Source organism: Cicer arietinum, chromosome 5 (assembly GCF_000331145.2).
Source record: "Cicer arietinum cultivar CDC Frontier isolate Library 1 chromosome 5, Cicar.CDCFrontier_v2.0, whole genome shotgun sequence".
In the NCBI taxonomy this organism is placed as follows: domain Eukaryota; kingdom Viridiplantae; phylum Streptophyta; class Magnoliopsida; order Fabales; family Fabaceae; genus Cicer; species Cicer arietinum.
Window position 1 is genome coordinate 1,973,027 of NC_021164.2, and position 12,122 is coordinate 1,985,148.

The following is a 12,122-nucleotide window of genomic DNA, read 5'->3' on the forward strand; positions in this document are numbered from 1 at the left end:
ATGACCACTCATAGATCAAAAGGACGATGACAAAGGAAACTCCTCTAGAAGACTACGTCACACAAACCGCTAGAAAAGACTACGGTTGAAAAACCGTTCATAGTAGTATTAGAACCACTAAAAAATTGATAGAACTACGACATAAAAACTGCTCTAAAAGGATAGTGGTATTAGAACCACTCAAAAATTGACGGAACTACGACATAACAATTGCTCTAAAAATTGAAGGGATTACGACATAACCGCTCTAAAAATCAATATAAATCGAATCTACGGCATAACAACCGCTCAAAAAATCGAAGGGACAATGATACAAAACCGCTCATAAATATCAAATGAATATAAAGAAATGAGAGAAGTGGTTCAGAAATAAATCGAGCATAATCAAAAGAAAAAAGAGAAATACATCCAACTGTTGTATAATTTTCACAAGATTTTAAAACTTATTATATAATCATGAAAACATCTATATATATTTTATATCTAATATAAAACTATAGTGTTTATGAAGTTGAAAAGTATACATTTAGATATTCTGTCCTCCAATATAAATGTTATACTAACAAGATTTTTTGAATAAAGTTACTTAAAAAAAAAGAGTAAAATATTTAAAAATGGGAGTTTTCACCTATCAAAATTTATTCATCATATCAATCGTGTGTAAGAAGTTTTGTAGGCCTCTAACTTTCTTAAGGTGTCATTAGATACTAATTAAACTTCTTTCTTTCCATCACATCACATTATTTCATAATTACGAGACTCCTCACTCTCACTCTATTTCCTTTTGACTTTTTGATATCATCAACTTGTTCTTCTCTCTGCTTATCCACCCAAACAAGAAAACACAGTTCCACTCACTCACCATTCATTTGTGTTGTATTATTGTAACCAAATTAAAAATAATTAAAAAAATGGTGGAAACAACAACAATAGTAATGTATCCAGCACCAAGCATAGGTCACATAATTTCGATGGTAGAATTAGCCAAACTTCTCATTAATTATAAATTTTCAATCACAATTCTTCTCACAACTGGCTTTCTAGACCATCCTTCTATAGATTCATACATCAACCGTATTTCAACTTCTCACCCTTCCATTTCCTTCCTCCGTTTTCCCTCCGTTACCGTTACTCACTCCAACACTCAATCCTTAGCCGCCACCGCCTTCCAATTTATCAAAACAAACGCCGTCAACGTCCAATCCTTACTCCGTCAAATAACTGCCAAAACCGTTATCAATGCTTTTATTATCGATCTCTTCTGCACTTCCGCCATGGAAATAGCTTCCGCCATAGGAATTCCTGTTTACTACTTCTTCACTTCAGGAGCTGCTGTTCTCTCTCTCTATTCCTACTTCCCGAAAATTCATACTCAAACGACGGCTTCTTTTAAGGATATGGCTGGAGTTGAAATTCACGCGCCGGGAAATGCTGCGTTGAATGCGACGCTGATGCCGGACCCGGTGCTTGATAGGGGAGATCCTGCTTATTGGGAGATGTTGTATTTCTGTGAGCATCTTTCGATGGCGAAAGGAATTGTTGTGAATACTTTTTGTGAACTTGAAGATGTGGCGGTTAAGGCGGTTGAAGATGGTGCGTGTTTTCCGGATCTCAAACGAACTCCTCCTTCTGTTTATTGCATCGGACCGTTGATTGCTGACGCTCAACAATCAGGTTGATTTTTTGTTGTGACTCAAGTTTAAAAGTTAATCTATCTAAATTAATTTTTTAATTATTATTTTTGTTTATATTTTATTTTATAGTAAAATTACATGACTTACTTAATATAGTAATTGATCTGATTTGAATCTATGTGGGTCGATCAAACTCTTACCAATGATACAGATTAAAGAATTAGTTTGTAGGTGTGTATTTTTTACTGTAGTAAATTTAGATTAGATTCAAAACTTCCACTTTTACTTTATTTATTAAACTAGTAAAATGCTTGTGCATTTGTATAGGTCATAGAAAACAGGTCGCCTGAGATTAGTTACTATGTAATGTAAAGGTGAGTGTTTACGTGGACCAACATAATATATTGTTTATCGTATATCAGTGTTTAAGTTATTCGAAATTTTAATGATGATCGTTGACACTCCTCATGAGTAAAAGTTTACGGTTATTTTCGTCTTTACGGTTGAGAGTTGACCTAATTGGTGTTGGTTTGACAAGTTCAATTTTGATGGATATATATTTGTTTTCCGTTGTTTTTATCAAACAAGTTTCAATAATCAAGTTACTTTCTTAACTCAAAGAATGAAGAGAACCGTGAACTTCTACTTTTCTGAGATAATGTCTCTCCGAGTTTTGAACAGTTTTCAAATATCAGTCTATGATGGACCTAAGAATTTTCCATCTTGGCGCATAACAAAAATGACGAATGAACTTTTTGAACTTTCATACTTTGTTGTTGTGCTGCTAAATCTTGAAACTTAGATCAAGATATAATTTGAATTAAAGATATGATTGCTGCATAGGATCTAAACTGGAATATTTATGAATACAACTTCTCTAAAATGAGTAAAATTTAAAGTGGGAAAATTTGAAGTTGTTATTTCAATGTACTCATAATTTGTTAAGATTTATCTCTAATATTCGCATTCGATTTGTTAATGTTAATCAATAGTTGATAATGTTCACTTTACACACTAAAGTGAATTTCTTACTTTAGAGCTGAGAACACTTAGCCACTACATGCATAGTAAATGATGTGTGTTTCCTTCAACCTTTGATCTTCTCACTTTAACAACAACCAAAGTTAGATGAACCGTTCATACTTGCTAAAGATAAAGAGTAAAATTAATGAAATGTAAAATTGATATGAATAAAGTGTTTTCTACCAATTTTCATGGGTTTTTTTTGCTTGATTGGTTTGTTTTGTTATTGTATTATGGTTGTGGGTTGTTTGTACTGTGCCATTGGCTTTTAAGTTTAATGAAATGCGTTCTCTTTACCTTGGCAAAAAAAATGTGAAATGTGTGGTCTTATGATAAAATTAAGTCACAGAAGCTTTAACCTTGTACTAGAGACTATCATTTATAAGTTCTTGCAAGAGTGTTTTAATTTGTTCTTGTAAAAGTGACATATGATAAGTTCATTCAAACCAATTCAATTACTTTTTCTATGATGCTAGTAAGGAAATTCTCATAAATTAATTGTGTGCATCATAGTCCACTTCCATTAGGCCGAAGTATTGGACGAGTAACAATTAGTTCATCAAATTTATCAGTACAAAAACAAATAAATATTATGTAGCAGTTTTTTTTGTTATCTCAAAATCAGTTTATTTTCAGTGCAATGAAAGTAGACATTGGCCTTACAAATGGAATCTATTAATTTAAAGTTATAGCACCACTTGTGCTGCTCTTGTTTTGATCTTTAATATTTATACTGAAGTTATTTTACCTATGAAAAATGAAGCACTGATTGTTTTAATGTAAATCAGATGAAGCAAGGGACAACAAAGATTGGTTGTCATGGTTAGATAAACAACCGAGTAGAAGCGTGGTCTACTTGTGTTTTGGAAGCCGTGGAACGTTCACTGTGACACAATTGAAGGAAATAGCTGAAGGATTGGAGAGAAGTGGACACAGATTTTTATGGGTTGTGAAGAGGCCAATACAAAATCAACTCGGAGTGAAACAAGTTCACGATACAACAAACGACTTTGAGTTGGGTTCTGTTTTTCCAAATGGATTTATAGAGAGAACCAAAGAGAGGGGCCTGGTAGTGAAGTCATGGGCCCCACAAGTGGAGGTTTTAAGTCACAAATCGGTCGGTGGGTTTGTGAGTCATTGCGGATGGAACTCGGTGTTGGAAGGGGTGGTTGCTGGAGTGCCAATGATTGCATGGCCATTGTATGCAGAGCAACATGTCAATAAGAATGTGATGGTGGAGGACATGAAAGTTGCTGTTGGGGTGGAGCAAAGGGAAGGAGATAGGTTTGTGAGTGGAGAAGAAGTGGAGAAGAGGGTGAGAGAGTTGATGGAGTCTGAAAGAGGGAATGAAATAAGGGAGAAGAGTTTGAAGTTCAAAGACATGGCTAGGGATGCACTTGGAGAATTTGGGTCATCCACAAAAGCACTTGCCAACTTGGTTCAAACATTGAACGAAATCAATCACTAATAACCTAATTCCATTCTGATTGTACTATCACTCATTGATTAATTGTTTAAATGTGTAATGGAAGTGGAACTGGATGTTCTATGCTATTCTGTAAGGCAAATTTTGCATTTTTGTTGTTGTTTCATGGCATGAAATGTAGACTCCAATGTTCAAACTGCTCCTGCATCAGTTTAGGTCCTGGTTTTTTTTTTTTTTTTTCATTTTCCTCTCCTAATTGCTTGATAAAAAGTTAATTCAAACTCACTGATTAACTTTAGTGATAAGCTATGAAAACAGTTTGATGATATTATTATTATTTTAATAACTGTTAGGATGTTGTCAGTTCTTTCGTTTTCTTTTTTTGATTCAAGGAGTTGTTAATTCTGTTTTTAGTAGATACTGTATGAGAAATTTTAGGAGTTTTGAATAAATTTTGTATTTAAAGAAGCTTCCCATCGCTGAAATTCTACATGTATTTTTATTTTTAATCCAACAATTAGTATCAGCTTGTATAGAGAGATTTCACAAACCATACTTTGAAGAATAGTAAGCTGTGGGTGGAAAAGAGAAACTGAGTGAGCACCAATATGTCAATGAAAGATATAACTTTTTACTCAAACAACATGCAAGAGCTTGATCACTAATCCCATCATGAAGATGAAGTGCGCCATCTTTCATCAAATTTATTCACAGGCTCTTGAATATCTATCCAGAACAATCAATTTCGTTTTTGTCACGACTACAACCTCAAAAATGGATTCCACCACAATAGTTGATTTTATTGGCCAAATTATTTAATAATATATACGTGTTTAGTTTATAATGTGGATTGTTTGATCTTGATCTTACGACTCCTAACATGTCAATTGTGTGGCTGTTGAATTCTCTAACTGTAGCGAATCCAAATCCACAAAATATTTCACAACAAAGTCAAACAGTCTTACAAATTTCTTGCATAATGATTCATTTGTTGGGGCAAATGTTCCAAATTGATATTTTTTAGGGACTATTGCGATTTTATTCTAAAGACCTAAATTGAGTTTCACGTTTTTTTCTCAAGCTTTAAAATGAATCTTTACTCTTTATTTTGATTATTCTAAAAATGAAAATATTCTATAAAGAGCAATTTTTAATTAAGAACAATCTTCATCTTCGTATCATAAATACTAAAAACATGTCATATCAAACTCAAATAAACTGGTATATATAGTGATGGCTCAAATGAAATAAATTCAGCAGAACAAACTACATATATCTTTAAAATGTGAAGAATAATGTCACACATCACAATAAGATTAATGTGTGTGAAGTCCACCTATGTATGTCTGAGCATTACATATGTGTATATATGTAAATCATAAAATGTAAAACATGAGTTTGCTTTTTAAAGAATATAAGAGAATGTAAAATTTTACATGTGAGGTCCAAGAGGCATGTGATTCATAATTTCTTGATACATTGATGATGAACCATTATGCATGTTAAGGCCGCGTTCGTCCACATTCGGTTCTCCTTTTGGCAACACAAACCCCATTTCATTTCCGGCGCGTTGTTGATGTTGATGTTGCTGCTGCTGCTGCTGTTGTTGATGTTGTTGTTGTTGCGCCATGAACGGATTCATAAGCATTCCAGGAAGCTTTGATTGCGCTGAGGGTCCCATTCCCGACATTGCAAGGTTCGATAGGTTGATAGGTTGATTCATGCCGAAGGAGAAGCCGTGTGGATGACCTAGCTGCTGTCTTCCAGGAAGGTTAAATGAGGCGAGTGAAGGCCTTCCCATGCCGTTGTGAACTTGAGATGATTCGGGTCTATGAATGTGGGATTGAAGAAGACCGGAAGCTTGACCTGATGCCGTGTTTGAAGCATTTGCATTGACATGACTGCTGGAACGAGCAGCGGGGACATCGTGATTGTGCTTTCCCTCGTATGTTGTAATCACAGATTTAAGGTCATGTGATGCTCTTTCAACATGCTTCCTTACGGTGCACCCTGCATTGGTGCACTTGTAGTAACTCCTGCATCCAAAAGCAGAAACATTCAGCTATCAACATAAACTAGAGAGAGAGAGAGGAGGGATCAAGTTACTTCGCGAGTAATTCTAAGCGGAGTTACTCCACTTCCTAACTTATTATTATAAGCATTGAATTTCATAAAGTCAACTGTCAAATTGAAAATTCATATTGGGTAGATTAAATCTGCAAATTTTCATAAAATTTGAAAGCTATTTGATACTTCATCAAGTAACTTTAAATGGATGCATAATAAGCTTTTAAAAAAATAATACTAAATATCAGTTGCCGGATTATATATAATATGACAATAATCAACTGTCGGTTTGGTAAAATTCAATGTGTATAACGAGTTATTAAGCAGAGTAACTCTACACTGAAAACCAATCACAATTCGCCGAAACAATAAACAATTACAAAACTGTTTTTATTTAAAAACTGTAAAATATGATATGCCAAACTGAAGAGTTGTGATCGGATGTCAGTGTAAAAAAACTTTATACCGGCAGTGCAAATCCATTAATCCGGGCATATTGAACTGTGCACGTGTGTGAAAAGAAAAAGATAACACTTAGAACAAATAAGAGTAGAATGACGACCTTGGATTGGGATTTCCTTTGACAACTTTTTGTCCATATTTCCGCCATCGATAACCATCATCAAGGATATCTACTTCGCTAGTAGTCTGCACAACAACTCTAGGCTCGCGAATGGCTCTAGTAGCTCCACTCATCTCTGTTGCATATGATTCCAATTTCCTGAGAAAATAAGTTGTTGATTTTGAATATGTTAGACAAATATTATTTTTTCATCAAATCAAGAAACACCATCAGCAACAATGACAAGTATGAATGAATGAAATACCGTCTTTTAGACTCCGATTCATCTCCTTCCGCATCATAACCTAACGATACACTACCATGAGTGCCTTGATCATCTTCCTCTTCTTCGTTAGAGAAAGTAGATGAGCCGTCCACGGCATCTCCCGAATCAATGTGAGTACCATTTTGAGTTTGCAGATTGTTGGATTGGTTGCCATACTCGGGGATAACAGTTGCAGATGATGTCACTTCAAGGTTGTCATGCTTCCAATTACCAACACCAGCTATATTTCCCTTTTGTGCATTAGCCCAGCCGAGGTCACCTTCGCCACCACTCTGTGGTTCAACATGTTCATGATTGTCCACTTGCATGTCAGCATGAGGGTTCGCCGACCCCATGCCTGACCGGCGACTTGGAGCAGGTTTCGGGTGGTTGTGTGCCCCCTTATAGATGATCTCCGTTATGTGGCCCTCATGAGAACGTTCTACTTTCTTTTTCACCGGACAATTTGTATGAGTACATTTGTAGTAACTTCGCGGATATTCGCTACCCTTCACTTGCTTTTGACCGTATTTTCTCCAGTTATACCCGTCTTCAGATGGAGTACCACCAACACCGGCAACCAACGAGTCTCCGTTGACTCTTTGTTCTCCCTCTTCATCTGCTTGCTCTTCCATTGGTGTAGCATGTTCGACGCTACCACCAACAGTGTCAAAAGCCCTTTGATCGGGTGAGAACATTTTGATTCCATTGTCTTTTTGAGGCTGCGAGTCGGAGAAGTTGGCCTGAAGATGGAAGCTACTTTTATTCTCGGCTTGAACTTTAACCGCATCAATTCTTTGAGGTTGAAAAGAATTTTCTGAATGAACTGAAGCTTCAATACCGTGAAGGGATTGATGAGGAAGTGCCGTTGAATTGATCTGCAAATTGAAGGAAGACTAAATGACCATAAAAATTTGAGTTTAATACATACACCGACAATGTAAAAAAAAAATTTAACACTGTCATCCAATGAAATATCGCTATTTTCCCATGTCATAACACCAATTTCAATATATCCTTAGAAAAGAGGGGTAATGGATCTTCATTGGATGTCGATCAAAAATAGTTTTACACCGACAGTGTATATCCTTTAAATCCAAAAAAGATATAACTCTAAAAATCATTTCCTAGACATGGTTATGAACTTAATACAAGATCATACTATGTGTATCAGAACATATGTAAACTTGAATTGTTTACAATATACATAATTGCAATAACTTGACCGTGAGCGTAAAGAGCATGCCATGTTAATAAGAGAAGTGATTTTTCAAACAAATAAAAGAATCCAAACCACAAATGTTAAAAGAAAATTCAGAATGTGCTTACTTTTCTACCAGCACTATTATAAAAAGAGGGGCCCAAATCTGATGTAGGCTTGAAAGCGAAGGACGATGCATAAATATCAGTAAAGCAATTATCTTTAGATTTTTCTGGAACATTGACACTTGAAACAAATGGAAACTTTCCTGTTGTTGGAGATGGTTGTGCCTGAGATTTGACAGATTCATAACTCATTAGGAAGAACAACAATTTCATGTTTCAGGTTTTTACAAGGATTTAATTTATATACACTATCAGTGTAAAAAGTTTTTACAATAGGAGATTGACCAAGATCACATAGCAAAACCCTTGTTCAAATTGAAGTGACCACAGATTATCCAATTACAACATTAAAATTACATAAAAGAATTAAATATGCAGCCATGCACAGGGTTTTAAAAGAAGGTCTGCGACCACCATCTGGGTTGTGACATCATTGTTTTGGATTTCTCCATTATCGCAATTTAAATTGCATTAGCCGCAAGGACCACAGATAATCCAATTGCAACATTAAAATTAAATGACAGACCAGTGGCCATGATGTGGACCATGACATCATGGTTTTGGATGTCGCTTTGATCACAATTTAGATTGCATCAGTCGCATTTGATTGTGATTCTCCACAATATCCAGGATCGTGATGCGACCACAATCATTACTACAATCTAAAACTTTGGTTCTTGGCCGTGCATATTATTGTCTATCCTACTATGGGATGTATGCATCATGAGAAAGAATGGCCTGTGCTTTGAGAGACACATGTCAATAGCTGCATCTAGGATCGGCTATTTTCCCCTTCTTTTTCGAAGGAGGCCACATGAATCCATCAATTGCAACATTAAGATTACATAAAAGAATTAAATACAAAGTGATGCACAGGGTTTTAAATGAAGGTCGACGACGACATATCTGGGTTTTAACATCGTGGTTTTGGATTTCTCCACGGCCACAATCTAAATCACATCAACCATATTTAATTGTGATTCTCTGCAATATCTAGGATCGTGGTGTAAGCTCAACCTTGGCCCTACATGTTGTTGTCTATCCTATTGGATGTATGCATCATGAACAATAATCAACTGTACTTCATCCAAGATCTACTATTTACCCTGTCTTTTTCGGAGACGTGGGAGACCACACACAAGAATCGATCAAAATTCCGCATCAAGAGAAGCCATAAAAGTAAAAACAACTTCAGAGAAGAAACAACAAAATTTGACATACACAAATAAACAAACCACAACACAAATGCGTCTTCTTAATCTTTCAAACATAGAACTCACCAATGAATTTGCAAGGAACACCGGAGAATCTAAAAGTGTAGTAGGACTAAGACCAGGCGGTATAGTCAAGTAAGGCGACTGAATCTCAGAATTGAGCGAAAGATCAGTAGATCTAATGCTTTCTGTATTCAACCTAGGAGCATTAAATCCAGCCCTAGCAGCAATTCTTTCAACAAGACCACCCCGCGAACTCGACTTGTGTTCGGTCGGATAACTTGTGTCGCTCAATTGGGCACCAGAATCGCCATCTTGCGCCCCGGTTCCACCACTTCCATTATCTCCATCTAGCATTCTAGAAAAAAGGCTCCTTGGACTTGGACATGGAAGACCCCAATCAACATTAAGAGTAACATTATCATCAATCCCAGCCATTCAAACCTCACTTTATCAAAAACCTAATCTGCGAAGATCAAATTTTTTTGAAGAAAAACAAAAAACTATCAACAATCTATAAATTACAGAAACCACAAAATGACATGCCAACAAAAAAAAGCACCAAAAATCAATTTTTTTTATAAACAAAGATTCAATTTGCTTAATCCACTAATAAAAAAAGAAAACCTCAACAAAACGCTAAAATGAATCATAGGACAATGTTTTTACTTTCAACCTTAAAAATTTCATAAATTTATAACCCCCATTTCCCAAAATTTCACAAATTAATAACACCCATTTCCCAAAATTATCATCATTAAACAAAAATATAACAATAACAATAATAATAAAATCATTTTTTTGTGCCTTAAATGTTACAAAAAGAAAATAATAAAAACAAAAAAATACACAACCCAATTCACAAAATTCAACAAACAACATTGTTACAAAATCTTTAAAATCATCAAGCAAACAAGGTGAAACACAAAAATCAAAATCAAACATTTAGAGAGAGAGAGAGAGAGAGAGAGAGAGAATGATGAATGAGCTTACCTAGAAAATGATGAATTTTTAAGATAAGAATATAACAAGAAAGAATCACACAACAAGGGAGCTCCACCACCACTACAAATGATTGAAATCAAGAATCGGATCCGAGATACCCGAACCCGACCCAAATAATTATCTGGGTCTCTCTCTTTCTCTCTTCTTTTTGTGTGTTAATCTTGAAAGAAAATTGAATGATTCATTTTTCTTTTTCTCTTTCTTACCTTTGTGTTTGTTGTTTGTAGGAATGAATGAATGTTGTGTTGTTTTTGTTATGTTTGTTAAAGGAGAAAAAATGATGAAGAAGGAGAATAGATACAAAAAGAAAGCATTTTTATTTATTTAATTATTTATTTTGTGATTTCCTTCTTTTAATAAAATAATAATAATAACAAATAGGTTATTTTATTAATTATGACATTCTTTTTATTTTTAAAGATTAATGATGACATTCTTCTTAATTATGAAAATCATTAAAAATAAATAAATAAATAAGCATTTTCACTTATTATCTCTGATTTTATATATAAGAAAAATTTGAATTAACAAAAAATTAATATTTTTTTATTTAAAATTTCAATTAAATGTATTAATTTTTCTTGACTTAAATTTTCTTTTATGTTGTAAGATGACTATTATACTCAAATTAATAAATTATTATTATAGATATTATTAAAGCAAAAAGAAGGAAGGACTTTGTGGGGAAGGTGGAAGAGAAAAGAGAGATGATTGTGAAATGGTGGTGGACCTCAAATATCAATGGAATCTTTGACACACACATGAAAACATAACTTCACCTCTTCTTCTTTCTTGATATCTAAAAAATCTTTACTCATACACAAGCTTATTCATTTCATTTCCATTTCTTTTTGTTTGCATTTTAGTTAATTATTGGGTAAATGTCCAATTTCAAAAATTAAATAAAATGCATTACATGTATAGGAGGTAAAGCAAATCAATATATTCCGTTTTAGTCTATTTTATTATCAATTTGTATAAAATATGACAGAACAGACCAATTTAGATAATAAATTGAAACTTTCATGGATTCTGTACTCGATAGGTTGATTGATCAATAAGTTGACTCATAAAATAAATTTAATATATTAATTTTTAAGCTAATTGGCTCTAACAATATAAAAATCATAAAAATTAATCTATTGAAATTTAACATAATCCAACAATCATTTTTTTTCCAGCTAGTTAAGTGGGGGAGGATCAACTTACATAATAGAGCCAAAAACTTCAACTTACAATGTCTAAAACAACGAACTAAAAGATTAGTCTCTGGAGACTCAACTAGTTTTGTCACGCTTAATTGATAGTGTAAAATTTATTTACACGTATCTATAATCGAATCACACATTCTAATGTTTGATTAGATGTAGTGCAAAAAGTATTTATATTGACAATACATATAAATAATATTGTGAAAAAATATCGGTTTAATCATTAAAATCTTAAATATTGATCAAATTATTTTTTTTTTAGAATTATTTTAAGAGATTTCTTTTTCAAAAGTTTTCATTATGAATTAATATTTTTGTCTCTCAATGACAATACATTTCCATTTTATTTTCCTCAATAACTAATTTAGAATTTTACTCCCAATACAAAC

General features: G+C 33.8%; 2 protein-coding genes across 3 annotated transcripts; one reads left to right on the forward strand and one right to left on the reverse strand.

The window, feature by feature from the left end:
• Positions 1 to 737: 737 nt before the first annotated feature.
• On the forward strand, positions 738 to 4,325 carry LOC101511986 (UDP-glycosyltransferase 88F5-like). The gene is made up of 2 exons (XM_004499623.4): positions 738 to 1,674; positions 3,446 to 4,325. The coding sequence occupies exons 1-2, from the start codon at positions 912 to 914 to the stop codon at positions 4,123 to 4,125; spliced, it is 1,443 nt and encodes a 480-aa protein (XP_004499680.1). The 5' UTR covers positions 738 to 911; the 3' UTR covers positions 4,126 to 4,325.
• Positions 4,326 to 5,326: 1,001 nt separating this feature from the next.
• On the reverse strand, positions 5,327 to 10,794 carry LOC101511665 (probable WRKY transcription factor 2). 2 transcript variants are annotated; one of them, XM_012715582.1, is made up of 6 exons: positions 10,511 to 10,794; positions 9,584 to 9,983; positions 8,307 to 8,468; positions 6,978 to 7,873; positions 6,713 to 6,871; positions 5,327 to 6,119 (listed from the first exon to the last, which is right to left on the reverse strand). In XM_012715582.1, exons 2-6 carry the CDS (start codon positions 9,953 to 9,955, stop codon positions 5,516 to 5,518), a joined length of 2,193 nt encoding a protein of 730 aa, XP_012571036.1. In that variant the 5' UTR covers positions 9,956 to 9,983; positions 10,511 to 10,794; the 3' UTR covers positions 5,327 to 5,515. The 2 variants fall into 2 exon arrangements, with proteins under 2 accessions (XP_012571036.1, XP_004499679.1); XM_004499622.3 differs by having other exon boundaries at positions 6,978 to 7,855; positions 10,511 to 10,793.
• Positions 10,795 to 12,122: the final 1,328 nt, after the last annotated feature.